Here is a 16,252-nt window from a genome sequence, read left to right as displayed (position 1 = left end):
TCATCTTTGCAAAAACTTACTTTAAAAAAAAAAGAAAAAAAAAAGTCCAGAAATTTTTAAAACTGATAGATGCAAAAGAAGCCTATTTACTACAGTGGAAGCAATTAATGAAAGACTCGTTGCAAATGATGAATGCAAAGTCACAGGCTGCTGCACCTTGTGAAGAGGTATTATGAAATCAAATACATCATACCTTTTGGCCACACACACAGCATGAGACACAGCGGCTGCCAGTTTTTGCTAACAACTACAAGAACGCCAAAAAATATGAACCTTCCAGCTACAATCACTGCGGCATCTGGTACCACTTTCTCTGTGAGCTGAAGGCCACGTGTGGGTTCAAAATTACACAGCTTGAGTCCTCGGAAGGTAATATCATTTGTCACATAGAGTGATGGTTCTCTGATGAAGTCACTTGCTATAAGTAGAGCTAAAAATTACACATAGTTGGGAACAGAAACAATATTTTCATTTAATGACTCAATAAATTGTCTCAGCACATATGAATTAATTGCAGACTATAAATTATAATCCTCGTTCATACAATCTTATGTGGGTGTTTTCCTTCAGAAAAGGCTTTTTATTTAGTCCTGCACATTGTCCTGCAGCGTAAATGCTACCTGAGAAAAGGAAGAAACATAAGCTGACATCACATTGTACACAACTTGTCCTAACCTACACTCCCCTTAAATCACACTACGCCACACACCAGCTAACTCAATTATTGGCAGCTCAGTTCAGTCACAGTAACAATTTGTATGGTGTGCTTACAGCTTTAGGTTCTCACTTTTTCTTATAGTGTATATATATGATTATGAAGTTTTGATGTTCACCCTCTTGCTAAGAAGATTCCTCTGAGTACAGCTTCCATATTATCCTACTAAACATTGAAATGGGGTAGAAAAGATATGAAATAAATTAGTGAAATATTTTTTTCAACCTCAAAACAAATAATATTAATTACGTGAGGTATTCCATCACAAAGAATCCATTAACACAAACTTGTTACAAGCGGGCAAATCCTCATAAAGAGGAATAACGTGAAGATAAAGTGTTTTATAAGCCACAATGGTCCCCAGAATTCAGGTATGGAGGGAGAAGCAATCACTGGGAAGAGAATCCTAGTGCCTCAAAGGAAGTTTATATGAAAAAAAATCTTCTGAACTGTCACATCCTCCAAAAATTTATCACAGTACAATTAGTCACTTCATCCTCCAGTGTCCTACTGACATGGACACAACCGACACCCTCCAATGTGTTCAGATCTTGCTGATAGATAGATCAGACTCTTCAGCAGTATATTAGTTGAAGATGAGTAAGCCTCAGCATAATAAAACCTTTTAATCTCTTGATATCATTGGAAGTAGGATGAAGAAATGGATTTTATCCTAGCAACAGAGCTTGTAATTTATCAATTAGTCTTCTCCCTTCCCTCCCTCCACTCCAACTGGAGACCCACAGCAGGTTTGCAGCATTTTGCATTTTTGACAGCTTTGATTAAGGATGGATGACTGCCCTCTGCTTGCTTGAGATAGGTGTGAAATGCTGAAAAGCAAGTCTGGAGCCCCACAGCAGCCTTTCCACTTCATGCACTGTGCTGTACTGAGCTGCAGAGCAAACGGGCCCTCTCTGTTTAGCAATGCTGATCATTCCTGTCTATTCTGCAGCTCTTTGCAACTCAATTCCTCCTTTAAAATAAAAACAACAACAAAAAAAGCCACCACAGCTTTTTGCCAGCAGGGAGAGGGAAATAAGGCAGAGATGAAGAAGTGATTGCCCCAAAGACCTCCCTGTCTGAAGAGTACTTGACAAAAGTAGGTCCTGCTTCCACCCACACCAGTGTCAAAATTCCCAGCAGAGTCACCAGTACCAGCTCACAGGCCCTGGCTCCACCTGACTGACTGAAGTGACTCTCTCACTCTGCCTCAGCATCATCAGTTGCAGACCACCTGGCAGTGCACAGCCTGCACAGCAGCATGAGCAGGCAGGAAATAACGTCTCTGGAAAGGGCCTTAAAGCATTCATCTTAATAATAATTTCTCCCATAGTAAAAAAGCAAAATGGTTTTTAAAGCAATAGAATAACATTCCAAGATGATCCAAGTTCATAAAAATATAAATTGTCCATTGACAAACATTTCACAAGCAATGAAGTCTTAGAAAGAATGCAGTATCTACCTTTACTTCTACCTACAGACAGGAAGATGCACATCCAGTTAAGAGGAACAAGAGAGGTGTCCATCACGGAGTAGGCAAAAGAGAAGAAAGAAGCATAAAAAACAAAATTATATCACTGTATCACTGGCCATACACATGAAAACAAACAAACAAAAAAAAAAGAATGTATTTATGCAGCAACCAAACCCAGCAAAACAGAATCTTAAGGGAAAAACAAGAAGCACACCACAACTAAAGCACAAAGCAAGGCTTAAACAAGTGACAGCAAAACCAGCAACTGCCTGGTTAAGCCCTTTGGCTTTAATTTGATTTTGTACTGAAAAATGCAAACCTCTCATGCAATAGCATGGCAGTGATATGCCTCATTCAACGTCAAATTCAAAACAGCAATTTCTACCAGAAATGGTAGAATAGGACAGACAAAAATAAATCTTGTGATAACATATTCGCTAAACACATTTCACCTAGCAAAGCTAATGTGTTTGTATATAATGTTGACATTGCATATTTACACATACATATATTTACATATTTTATATCCAACCTTTTTTTTTTTTTTTTTAAGAGAGTAAATATTTATTAAAAGGGAATATCTGTGAGTTGGTTGGCAAGAAAAGAGAATCCACTATTCCCTGACACATCATGGATAAATAAGGGTGGTTTCTTGACTAAGCACGATCACCAACCATGAGTACAGCTGAACAGTAAGAGATCACAGAAGTATCTCAATGCTTCCCAGAGCTTAGCCAGATGTTTCACATGGCAAGTACCATGGTCTTGACACCCAGTCCTAAAGAGCCTAACTTCCTACTACATGGGAATTCTAACTCACTGAACATTGAGTTCCAGATTCATTTCTGTTTCAGCTTTGATGACCTCATAGGAGACATCTGCTTTGAACTACAGAATAAAAACTGCTTATGTCCTCAGCATCTTTTATGTTTCATTGTCTCTTTAATTCAAGTAACTACTTACTATTGAGCCTTTACAGGCACTGTGTTCTTTGGATATGGCAAAAATGGAATTCTATACATGTAGTCTAGAAAAGCCGCATTGGGCTTCAGAAGCAGCGTTCCCATTTTCTCTCCACAGACAAATTGCTAGTCTGGTCTTTCTAGCACAGTGTATGTTTGGAGAACAAGTCTCCCAGTCCTGCTCTCACGTTTCTCCTCACACACTCCGACTATGACTTCAACAATATGACATGTGCATTCATGAGATCAGAATGCACCACCAGTGCTGCTAACTGCTCCCTGCGTACCTGTGTGAGCAAGACGATGACTCTGTCAAGGAAAACAGAATCACCCCCTTTCTGCCTCACTTTTGTTCATCAGCCTCTTGCTCCACAAAATCCCACTATTGGAAAAGGGACTAATGATGTCATCATGTCACAGCAAACAGATTCCTAACACAATCCAGTCTGAAATAGTAAAACATGAAATCTTACACAGCTGTAGACCCTGTTTGTAGCCCAGTCTGGGGTTAGTCCTGTTCTTCTTCTAAACCTTTTTGTTCTGTGCATGTTTATTTTACATTGCAGATACAGGATTTACAGGCCATTATACGCAATTTTCCTCAGAATTCATAATGAAGTAGGATCATGCCACGAAGGCTATTAACATATTTTTTTTTGTAATAATTGCATTCTTAAAGACCAGTGCTGAGGTTTACATTTACAAAGAAGGAGTGGGAGTCATTACAGATGGCACAAGAAATACATGGGAACTCAGGTGATCTGTACGGAGGGAGAAAACAGCCTTCCTTACTGTCAGCAGAACCATTTCACGCTCCCTAGACTCTCATTCTTGGGTCCCAGTCTGACAAGAAGCCACAGGCAAAAATGCAAATGGTTTGACTGGCACCCAGCAAGTCCGGCTTTTTTTATCATGCAAAGCTGAGCTCAAAGAAGAAGCACAAAGCTCTTTTCACAATGAGTGACTGAAACAGAGATAAAGTAGAAGGACGTACCTTGTTCAGCCATCATGAGGTGTGAGAGGCCTTTGAAAGAGAGAGAGAAGAGAAAGAGGAAGTAAGAAAAAAGGAACAAAACAGAGAAGAGGCAGCTATATATACATACACACAGTTTACTGTCCAGTGCCTCTCAGATTGGAGCTCACATACTTGATCTAGATCAAGTATGGGTATAGCATACAGAGCACACGTGTATTCAGGTACTGCTTTCCATACTGGGTAGGAAAGCTTCCATCACAGGTAAAAATGTGGGCTGTCATTTGCAGAATGGTATCTGAGGCTCATCACACAAGGGAGTGACTCCAGAAGCACTGCACACCCATATGGCTACATGGACTGGAAAACCCCAGGGCTCCAACAGGAAGCATCGACTTCTCTGGAGAGCTGCAGAAATAAATTCCTTCTACTAAAGATTCGAAATTCAAAGCTGCAGTGGTCAGTGAAAGTGAAGCCATGGTTCAACCACATCTGCCTCAGAGGAAACATCTGGGCTGAATGCATTTACACACAAAGCTATGCTCATTCATGAATGCGATGTTCCTATATACATGCTAGAGCCAGCTCAACATTCCTCACATACACCAGCACACCAGATCTGGCAAGGACTAAAAGAAGTACATCTAACCTCATGCTAATCCATTTATTTTCTGTTAAGAACCAGGGATGCAACTTCTGAGCTCTATAGCTAAAGCTATTCCAGTTTAATAATTTAAGGTAAAGCCAGGAAGCAGTACAGCTCTCAGAAGTGATGGTCACTGCCAGCTCTGTAGATGGGTCTGTGGTGGTCTCTGGGCTTGCTGAAACTTCTCTCCAGTGACTCTGACAAAACCTTGCTTGCCCCAATTATAAACAGTTTCCAGCCTCAGATTTCAAATGTGCTTACTGTACAGCTGTATTTTTACAGATATCCTTTAGACACTATTAAAAACATGCTCTTCCATCAAACACCAGATGACCTGTTAATTATGTGGAACTAACACATACAAAAATCAAGTCCTACCAACTTGAGCCATGAGTGACACCTCCCACACACAGTTCCCTGACCTTCTCAGCTTGATTCTCCTTGTACATCTCGTACCTCATGCAGCACTTAATACAGCAGAGATTTTAGTGCATGCATAGATATGCACACACAGCCATCTCTATTTGAAGTGAGCTTATTGACCAAAGCTGTGACTCTTTTAATTTCGTGGAGACTGAGAGGTCAAATAAGTTTATTAGAATGAAATTTTTCACCAAGCAGCATGCTGAGTTTGAATTTGTTTATTTATCTCTCCTTTGTATTTTTTTCTTATGCATTTGTTGAAGAAATCTAAAATCCAGATCATCCCAAGAGTATGTTCACCCACAGAGAACTCCAAGCCAGATAAGGGGATTTATAATTGTACAGTCTAAGAAATGCAAATATCTTAACATTCTTGAAGATTATTGTGGATTTAGAAAAATAATCAGAAATACAACATTGCTTTAGATGGTTTTTAGTTTAGTTTTAGCTATAAATAAACATAGCAGATTTGATATTGTAGGATGTATTTCCGCTCTACGTTACAAGATATAATTTCAGTGATTAGTATTTCTGTGCTAAGAGGGTAGGTTGTATTTGCGTCTGTATTTATGGCCACTGAGCCCATCATTCTTGAAAGGCAAATCTTAGCTCGACTCAACTGGGTGCTTGAAAGTCATACAAAAGTCACTGTAAAAGGCCAGGAGAAGACAAAAGTATAATTGTCAGGACCAACAAAGCACAGTGGTCCAGTAGCAATGGTGTCCAGTTGGGGACAAGGGACACTGACAAAGAGAAGACTCCAGAGAGTAGATGGCAGAAGTCTGTACTAAGCACGATGGATCACACCTTAAATGGGACCTCTTTCTCTCTGAGGAAGCCAAGTGGAGCTATAAAAATACCCAAATGTCAGGTATTTCAATAGCATCTCTGTTCCCATCCTCAGAAAGCCAGTGCTGCATGCCCCTTCTGCCAGGCCCATCAGCCAGACATGGTCCAAAATCCTTTGCCTGTAGCCCAGGGTCAAGAGCTCTTCTCAAATACACTCGCCCTTCTGGCCCCTAGCATGGACTTGGTGCAAATGTCTGTGAGAGGAAACTTCTCAGGGAAGCCTTCTGACCCTGCCTCTTGTAAAACAGGAATTATTGCAGCTACAGGACCACATGTTCCACTCCATCTTCTAGTACAGACTGGGCAGCAGAAGCAAAGAGACTAAGGAAAAGTATAACGTGCCCCCAAAACTTTTTTCTTCCCCCCTCTTAAAACAGAAAGGAAGAGGGGAATGGATTTTGAGAAAAAGCAGGAAAAAAACAAACACTAAAAGCTCTTAACTTGTCCACTGATATAGACCCCTGTTTTAAATAACATTAACACCAACAGAATTCCAGAGTCATTATTAGATATGAAACTGTAATGAAACAATTTACCAACTTTCCTCATCTGAAAACTTTCCTTCCTTGCATTGTAAAGTAGGCATGAAAATAAGTGGATTTATCTCCAGTAAATTGTCATTAACAACCAAAACCTTCAACTTTTAAGAGCTAAAACCTGTGACATCTGCAGCATGTGTAACAAAAACCTCAAATCAGCCACAGTAAAATCAACACAAAACTTGAACTGACATTACTGTTTCACCTTTACATCAGTTTCAAGATATGGCAAGATACTAAATGATTTTCACATCAGAAAAGTCAAAGTCATCTTCAGGTGGCATATGGTAGCACTTCTTGTTGTACTATGAGGGCATCCAATAAATACAAGAGATCTGATGAGTGTACAGACCTAAAAGCCAGACCAGATTTTACCAGAACAGCCGTGACAACTATCACCGGGCTATTTGGGCATCCACCATAAAGCTAGAACTCAGCCAACTCAGGACACTAAATGAACTCATCAGGCCCCAGAATACATTATTCACACGTACAGTCACTGCTTGCGTCAACAGGCATTCCAGGAATACAGTGTATGAAATCTGAATCTTCTCCTAAATCTGGGTGAAACATGCACTGTTTCAGCCTCCCCTTTTAATCTCAAATTTCTTCTAACAAGAAACCCCAGCTGAAGCCTTAGGGCTGTAATCCAGCAGCATACAACCAAGAAAAGGTTAAAACAAATTTGCATTAAGCACCATGGTCAAAAGCTGAGTTTCTTCTTAACAGATGTCATTATATCTACAATAATCTATTGGCTACTTCCCAAGAAAAATGATAGGCAGCAAGTTCTCTGGAAAAGGTTCAGGAAAACCAAAGAACAGAAATTTTACCTGCTGCAAAGGAACATAACATCAAAGCCAGGTAACTTGGTATTCTTGAACTTCAAATGTGAACTACAATAAGGACAAGCACGTGGCTTTGGAGGGAGGCTCTCAACAGGTTAGCATAAGTAGTATCTGCTTATCACACAACTCTGCTCACTGGCCATGATCTATGCCTGCTACAAATGACTTTTCCTATTTAGGCCTGGGAGTTTTTTCGATATTTCTTTCACCTACTACCAAATCAATATAATTTTCTTAAAGGTTAATATTAATCTCCCTTGATCTCAAAGCAATACTTCAAAGAACTACATTTAAAAAGAAAAAAAAACCCACTGTGAGCCATCTGCTTTCCATATCAAAATAGTAGAATTAAGTAGCTCTAATTGTATAAAGTATCAAGGGCCAATGCTGGATTCTTATGAAGCCAGAAGGACACTTTTAAAAGTAACTTCAGAGTACAATGGTATGAAAGAGCAATGTAATTAAGCAGCAGACTTGTCTTTAAGAATTCTCTAGGGGCAATCAGCAGAATGGAAGAGGGCATGAAGGAAACCTTGAAGCCAGTTTTGAACTTCATCCCTCACTTCCCCTCAGCACTACGTTTTGCTACTTAACATTTAAAATGGAAAAATAAAACCACAAAAACCTAAGAAGGTGGGGAGAGAACAAAGCACAGCTGACAGTGACAGCTGATTGCAGCAACAACAGAAGATGGACTCCCTCATCTAGTTAATTACAGCCTGTCCCACCATACTGGGCCCAAGCTCTGGGAATGAGCGCATGTGAGTGGGTGTGCATGCACTACTGAATTGTTCTGTTAGGGTGGGCAGCCTCGAGATTTCTCTTGTAATGATGCTGCCAGATGAACAGCCCAAAAGCTCATAATGGAGGGAAAAGAGGCTGACAGGCAGCAGCAGCCAGCTCTCCCCAGAGGCAGGCTTGTCCACATACAATGCTTTCCTGGGTGCCAGTCCCTGCAGCCCATTCAAACATTAACAGGGCCAGAGGCGGTATGTGTCTGAGGCAGGGTATCATGCTCCTGCTCCAGCACATACATGCAAGTCCCTTATGGAGTTGGTAAAGATAGAAATAATGCAAAACATGCCTTTTTCAAAAAAAAAAAATAATAATAATAATAACACATTCAATGAAGGAGAGCACCCTGATGAGCAATGGGCTCTGTTCTTTACATTTTCTATCCTAGTTTCCTAGAACACGTACTTGCTTAAGAAATAAACTTTCCTCTCTGAACTTCCTACCTCATCTCCCTCAGCCATTCCCTCATTTAGTTCAGAAGGAGAGTTTCTCCCCTGGGGTATTTAGGATAAAATAAGCATCTTGAGGTTTTCTAAATCTCAGACAGCAAGGAAGCAACCCTAAGAGAACCCACATAACAAAACCTGTGCATTCCCAGTAAGGCCAAAGTATGGGACTCGGGATAAGGAACAAAAGCCTTGTATGGAGTGACACGAAGAGATGGCTAAAGAAGAAAAATCAGTCTGAGATCTAGTTCAAATCTCGTGCCTGCTAGACAGGTCAGCTCTACCAAGAGGATGACCTGATTTGCAGGCTGCTGGCACACACAACACCCATTTCATAAAACCAAGCAAGCAGCAGCACAGGCTGGGGAGCGGTCGTTTTTGTTTGATTCATCTATGAGGTGCTCAGCAGCCAAGGGGCCTGCGAGGAGCCAGCTGGGAGCACAGTTCTGTTATTGTAGCTAGAGGCCCACTTCCAATCCAATTACACATAGCAGCTGTTCTAGCTCCAGTTTTCCATCCCCTTTGCTTCCCTTGCTATATAATTCCAGAATAGGTTTTGTCATTATCAGGAGTAGTAAATCAGCATGAGCGACAACAAGTTTGAGTTATCAAAAGAGAAATGGCATTAAATAGGAGCCAAAGAGAAAGTCATTTATCCTGAGATCCATGGGCAAAAGTAGAGAACAAATCACATGGGGAGGGTTAGGAAGATATTGGTGTTTAAAAGCATGAAAATACACATGCAAGTGTTTGCAAAGATGACCGCATGCAAAAGAGAACATATGCAGAAAGCAAGAGCTAAGGGTGAATGCATTTTCTGGGCAGCAGATAAGATGTCTATCGGTACAAATCAGAGCACCTGACCAAATAGGTGTGCAAGTAGAAAAGGAAGTACTATTAAGCACAGAATGGGATTCCTGAGCTTAGAAGTGCCTAAGCCTGACAACATATAAATTCCCAAATAATATAGAACAGGTGAGTAGTGCACTTCCCCCTCCACCCCCCCATTTTTGTCAGTAAACAAGGGCTTGAAAATTTCATTCCGTGACTCCTACTAGCAGCTGTAACAACAAAAGGAACTACTTTCCACAGGTGCCTAATTAAAGAACAGGCCACTGTAGAGGAAAAAAATATATAAGCAAATAAAGAAAAGCAAAATCTGGAAGTGTCCAAAGAAAAAGAGTCATTCAATGACTGTAAACACAGCAAGATTCAGACGCAACATTGTCAGGTCAGAAAGTCCTCAGGGCAGTGACCACCAGAAACTATAAAGGTATACCTGAAAAAGAGTAATGCTAGCTTGCTTTCTTAAGTCTTTTTCCAAATCATTTACTTTCAGATCAAGAGGCTTCTAGACCTGGAATTCTCGTTCAGAGCAGTCATCACTACTGCTATTTTCTTGCAAATGGATGTGCATAGAGCTGAAAAACATTAACATTTCAGTGCAAGAGAATACTGTTTATGGACAGAGCATTTACAAAGGACATGAAAAACAAGAACAATGGTAGCATCTATGCAGAATATATGCTGTTACATAGAGGTTTTGACCACCTCTGCAAATGGCACTGAAAGCATGGCATGGGTGGCTTCTGCTGCTAGGTACCAAGTACCTTCTGCAAATAAGAAACTTCAAATAGGCTGCCACACAGTTCACATGCCTTTATGCCCATGAAGCAGAATTCATATACAGGTACCACTTAAACAGAGCCTGAAAGATTAAAAGCCAGATAATAAAACCAATAGTAAGCTCATGCTGTCAAGGGTCTTTGCATCCTTGTGGAAGATTTGCTCAGGTAAACAAGATTTCTCCTCAGGGCCCTAACTAACCAGATCATTTCTACAGGGCCATGTCCATTCATTTCATTCCTACTACATAACTGTTTACTTTGAACAAGCCCAGCTTCTCTGCACCTTGCAGGAACTGCATCCAGCAGAGCTCTGTGCTGTGGTCCCCACTGCAGCCAGCCACAGCTAATTCACAGACATCTTATCCTACTGGGGGATTATCTTTGACCAATCTATTTGACAAGAATATTCATTCAGTTAGCCAGTGGTCTCTTTACAGCCATTCCGCTGCCTGTGGGTAAACAGCTACCAATAGATCATAAAATCCTTAATTTATCTTGCAAACTGTGAACAGTTAAAGCAACTATTTCAGCAGGACTCTGGGGCTCCATCCTCACAAGTTGGGTAGCTGGATGGCAGGGCAGAGCTAAAAGATCTATACAGCTGAGTAGAGGGAAGGTTCACAGCCAAACCTATGGGGCAGTCCAGGCATGCAGCAGTGCCTGTGTCCTCCCCAGAGGGAACTGAGCAGGTGGATTTCATATCCAGGAGCAAGCAGCTACAGAGCCCTATAATTAGAGGTGGGAAACTGTCAGACAAGAACGCACACAAATGACTGTGACAGTACATGGAAAAGAGCATCCAAGTGTGACTACAAAGCCATGTGAGAAAGTACACAAGCAGTGAGAATGAGAACATATGTGTATGAGTGATTAGGAGAATTAAAAAAAAACCATACATCTAATACAAATATTACAAATATGAATACAAATGACAAGAATAAGGGGGCAGTGGGGCAGAAGAAGCCATCTGCAGTACAGAAAGATGCACTGATCCATGGGGCCCACAGCATGGTCCTCGCTTTGTTGTGCTGCCTTTCTCTGCCTGCATTCCCATCAGCAATGTGATTCTCTGCACACCTTGGAGATGGCACTGCTGTTTTGTGAGAAAACACTTGCTCAGGGCATATATTGGTAGAGCATAGCAAGGCCATACCTTCCCAGTTTAAGCACCCTCCACGGCCACAGACACCAACAGCTTCAGACTGAGGTGGGTTAAACCTGCCACACTAAGCCTTTGGTGCTTGTTCTGCCAGATCCTCAGATCCCAAGAGGTGACAGGAGTCCCTGGACACTTTGGACTGGAGGAGGGAAGGTGCGTGTTCATTCCTGTAGGTTATGGTGTACAGAGCCTGTTTTTTCTTTTTCCTAAGGCATGCCAAGCTACACTTGCCATTTGGCCACTTTCATTCCTATTACTGACACTTGAGATGCACACAAACTGGAAGGCATCTTTGTAGAACAAGAAAGTGACCAATGACAGCGATCCCAATAGCTAAAAATACACTGAAATTACTCAAGCTGATAGCTGCCTTCACTGCACCTTTCTGAAAAGTTTCAGAAACCTTAGTTGCCCACTGGTAGAAAAGAGCATATTGAAAGGAGAAATCATTCCAGGCCTAAGTTGGTTTTAACAAATATTACGTGCAAAGTGAAGAAAAAGCTTCAGTTCTTTCATCACTCCACCACAGCCCTAACAATACTATTGCTTGGCTCTCATTTCCATTTTACATAATGATAAACCAGGTGGTGCTGCCTGAGCATGAGGGGAAAAAAAAGAGAATCAGTGACCAGCTGAGTAAGGTACTCTAGTTCAGTTAACTCCTGTAGTTAGAGCTTTGGGGAACTGGACCCTTGCAGCAATGAGAAAGCAATACGGAGAGGGAGGCTTGGAGTTCTCTGCAGTGAAATGCTTTCTGTGGGAAGAATTCCCCAAACAAATGATGCAATTCTTTTAAATTAATTATTCGCACACTGTGGGGAATAAAAGCCTTAAGACCTAAGTAAAATCATACATTTACATTTGGCCAGAAACATCCTTGCTTTTTAAGAAACCTAATATAAGATAAGAACAATAAAACCCTTTGCGAGCAGAAATGAACATCTGGTGGTCTTCAGTGGGACTAGCAAATGGAGCAAACTATGCTAGGAACAGGAAAATGACTGAGCTAGACTTGTATGCCTGCACATATATGTCTAAGAGAAAAGCCGTACATGATGCAGTGTTAATGTCATCTTATTAGCAATACAACCAATTATTTTAATGGCATTTTCATTCAGAAAGCATCCCTTTAACTGACCAACACAGCTTAATCTCAGAAGAGGAACGTTTTATGGAAGCGAAAGTCACAAAGTCCTCCTTTCATCACAGACCTTGCAATCCTCCAGTATGGAGATTTGTACTGAACATTCCCAGGAGGCCAAATGAGGTTTTCGTCCTTTGTAACTGCCCACCACCACTCCTCAAAGAACAGCCCTTCAGCTCACTGAAGAGAACACTTACCTGGAATGTGATTGACATCTGTCGAGGTATTTTCATGGCAAGCAAAAGGGAGAAAAGGAGAAGAGAGAGAAGAGAGAAAAGCCATTAGAGATTCACACAGCAACTCAGCATCCTTGCATGGAAATCAATTTCATGCAAAACCAGAAGTAATTAGGTTTGTTAGAAGGCCACCCATCTGCAGCCATGCACCCAGCCATGCAAGGGAGAAGGCTTTGACTCCCTCTCCACTGTGCATGTAAAAGTGAATCCACCATCATATCTGTCCGGAGAGAGTTCCTGGAATCAGATAGATCCAAGCCACATCAGTTCCTGTAAGAACATAGGTTAAAATATTTTTGTTTTCACACACAAAAGGAAGAAACAAAACCTACCTGCCTGCAGTAGGTTTCCAGTGCACATAAATTCAAGCAAGTTTTCAGAACAAAAGGAAAATAACCTGCTCCCCTTTTATGAGGGGCCATGTGAATTTATGACCAGGAGCAAGACACTCAGTCCCAAAGTCCAGAAGAGAACCCATTCCTTTTCATTCCTCCTGCCCATCATTCTCAATCCCATCCTTCATTGCAGACAACAGTAGTGGTAGGGGAGGAGCATCATTGGGTGGGCAAATCCCATGTGTTGTGTTTTCACAGGATGTGGAATTCAGATCAAACAGCATTTAGTACTTTCTTATTTGTTACATAGGACCTCTGTTTGGACTCAATCACATAAATCCCAGAACAAAATAGTCTTTCAAAATACACATGAGCAAGGCTATGTAAGTAAGGATAACAGACACAGAAAAGGCGCATCTTTGAATGCAGAACCTGTTTGTTGTTGTTTTTTTGTTTGTTTGGTTGGTTGGTTTTTGGTGTTGTTTTTGTTTGTTTGTTTGTTTTTTGTTTTTGTTTTTTTTTTTTTGCAGAGCCCATCAACCCCAGGGAATGTGCTTTTAAAAAAGAAAAAGCCTCTTACATCTTTTTTAGCATCCCATGTTATGTCTTGCTCTGAATAGCCACACTTACAACCCCACAAGGAAGAACCTCCGAAATGTCAGATCAACACCTTCCAAGACAGTCCTCCAAAGAAAAACATAAACTTGCTTGCAGAAACAATGGGGCCAAGTCCCTACATAGCATTCTTCCTCGGAGGCCTGAACCTTGCCCTGTTGCATGCACCTGTTGCTGCACAGTTGCAGGCACCATCCTTCAAGAAAGGCTTCAAAGCAGTAAATTAACCCCTGTTTCCTACCAATCCCCAAACAATTCTGCCACAAGTCCAGCAGCACAACATGCCAGGTGCTTTGGCCACAAACCAAGGTCCAAGAATGTCTCCTTCCTGGAATGTCCCTTCCAACTTCTGCCAGTATTCTCCTGTCCAAACCAGCAATGTTCCCATGAAACAACTTCCACTTGTCCCAAGACACTTGCATTTTGGGGGTGAGTAAGCAATTCCTGCACACGTTGCTTTTTTTTTATTACTTTGTAATGATTTCAGATTCATTTGAGGAAGAATCCCTGAGGCACACCATACATACATCAAACCATCCTTCACTAAGGAAGTAATAACCCAAATAAAACAATGCACAAACAGAGCAAGGACCGTTGCACCACCTCATTTAACTCCCACCGCTTGTACTAGATATATATATATGCCAAACCTTATGAGTGTTTTTTGTTGCCTCTCCTTTTTAACAAATAACACTGTCTAGGGTCTGGTGTCATAGCATGTGAACCCAGACAGAAACCTAGCACTGAACATTTGCCTGGAAATAATTATTTTTAGACAGGAAAAGAAAACAAGCATCAGGCAGCAGCACGTGCACTACGGATGGAAGGCAAAATAAGGTGGGAGCAAAAAGGAGTAGACCTTTCACCACCACTACAGAACGCAAACATGATGTCAAAGAAACAAGTCCACTGGAGGACTTGAGCTGAGGTGTTTCTGGGAAAAATGAGAGTTGCAATCAGGGAAGCTGATCACGTATTTCTGATGTAAAAATGGGAACAGTGTAAGATACCACAATTGTTACTGATAAGCCCGCAGCTGCTCCAATGTCTGCTCCAAACAAGTGCAAGGCTCCAGACCCACATGTGCTCTCAGACAGCACCACCACAGCCAGGCTGCCTCAGGGGCCAGGGAACAAGCACGCAGGGCCAGCAGAGCCTGCGCTCCAGGAAGAAACCCAAGTCTGCTTGGGGGATAAAGAGGATCACCAGAGAGAAAGGGCAAAAAAAAGAAAGCAAACCAAGGGTGAGGAAGGGATAAGCACATTAAGCAAATAAGAGAAGAGTCAGTGGGCTGTAACTGATATACTGCTTTAACTAATACTTATTTAACTATGTGTGAATTAAACAGGTCATGAAGTTGTTAAAAAGGGGAACAATTAAGTGTTAAGAGCTACATAAGCATCTTCAAAACACAGTTTTTCAATGCCAATTAACCGGGCATCCAGCAAGGGGATTTCCATTTACCTATATGCTTAATGCAGATTTATCAGAGCAGGCATTTCTGAACCTGATTGGTTTTACACTTAGCATTCTTTTTCCTCTTTCGGGGAAGTCTCCACACAACACAATTTTTAACCACACTAATTGCATCAGAAATGCCACTCTTTGCATTTCCGTGACAGTTTTGCAGTTATTTACCTACTTGACAGCCAAAGTAATTTAAGCTACTTCTTTCCTACACTAAATACAAAGGGAGTTTCTTGTATTGCAGACACCCCCCCATGTGGTATCTGCTAGCAAATGCTGCTTTTCAAAAGCTGAGATTATATTTTACTTTTAAAAACATATGAGAAAGCACTGCTTTCTTTGGTAAGACAAAAAAAGGCACATTGCCAGTCAGCCCCCACAGAAGACCCTACAATAAATATTATAATAGCGTGCAATTGGAATTGCCATGACAGTCCTGCCAGGGAACCCCATAACAGCTGTGGTGCACAGTTCTGATCAGCACTGGAGCACAGTTAAAAATGTGGTTGTGTATATCTACAAAAGAAACCCTTAAGAGAAACCTCTGCTGACATGCTCATACAGGACTGGTGTCTCCCCAGTTAGAATAAGTCCTTGAGAATACAGATAGCAAATATTCACAAAGGAACCATAGCTGGGGAGATGATTTGATTCTCCTCAAGTCCCAGTCATCAGAGGTATTCTCTCAAATTCTCCATGTTTTTCTGATTTGTTTTTAAAATGTCCATTTAAACATCACTTCTCAACTTCCATCAGCACCATTGTCCTCCTACATCAAGGGTCCCTTACCTACCACACAGACTGAGGAAGCACAGCACTCCCCAATGAAACAAAAACTCATGGCCAACAGCCAACCTGTGACCATGGGACACGCTGCCATGCAGATGGAAGATTTTCAACTTTCTTCAGGTCAGAGCATTTCAACCACAGAAAGGCCTGCCTCTTCAGAAAAGACAAAGTTGGCTTTATCCTATAAAGAAGAGTCAATTTATTGTGCC

General features: G+C 41.3%; 1 protein-coding gene across 40 annotated transcripts in view; it reads right to left on the bottom strand.

Moving 5' to 3' along the window:
- NRXN3 (neurexin 3) overlaps positions 1-16,252 on the bottom strand; it is an 887,795-nt gene that overhangs the window by 799,151 nt on the left and 72,392 nt on the right. For 35 of the 40 annotated variants that reach the window (XR_014946731.1, XR_014946732.1, XR_014946734.1 and 32 more), the window contains exons 3-4: positions 12,799-12,816; positions 4,146-4,175 (exon numbers count right to left, since the gene is read on the bottom strand). The exons of the other annotated variants lie outside the window; for them this stretch is intronic. Coding sequence is in view for 26 of the 35 variants with exons in the window: in XM_085549250.1 (XP_085405376.1) it covers positions 4,146-4,175; positions 12,799-12,816 (48 nt within the window). In the remaining 9 variants the exon portion in view is untranslated. The remainder of the gene's footprint in view (positions 1-4,145; positions 4,176-12,798; positions 12,817-16,252) is intronic. 40 annotated transcript variants of the gene reach the window in all.

Source organism: Coturnix japonica, chromosome 5 (genome assembly GCF_054131305.1).
Source record: "Coturnix japonica strain WE chromosome 5, WE-NBRP24, whole genome shotgun sequence".
Taxonomy (NCBI): Eukaryota; Metazoa; Chordata; class Aves; order Galliformes; family Phasianidae; genus Coturnix; species Coturnix japonica.
The sequence above is the reverse complement of the archived record's forward strand: the minus strand, read 5'-3'. Positions and strand labels throughout refer to the sequence as shown.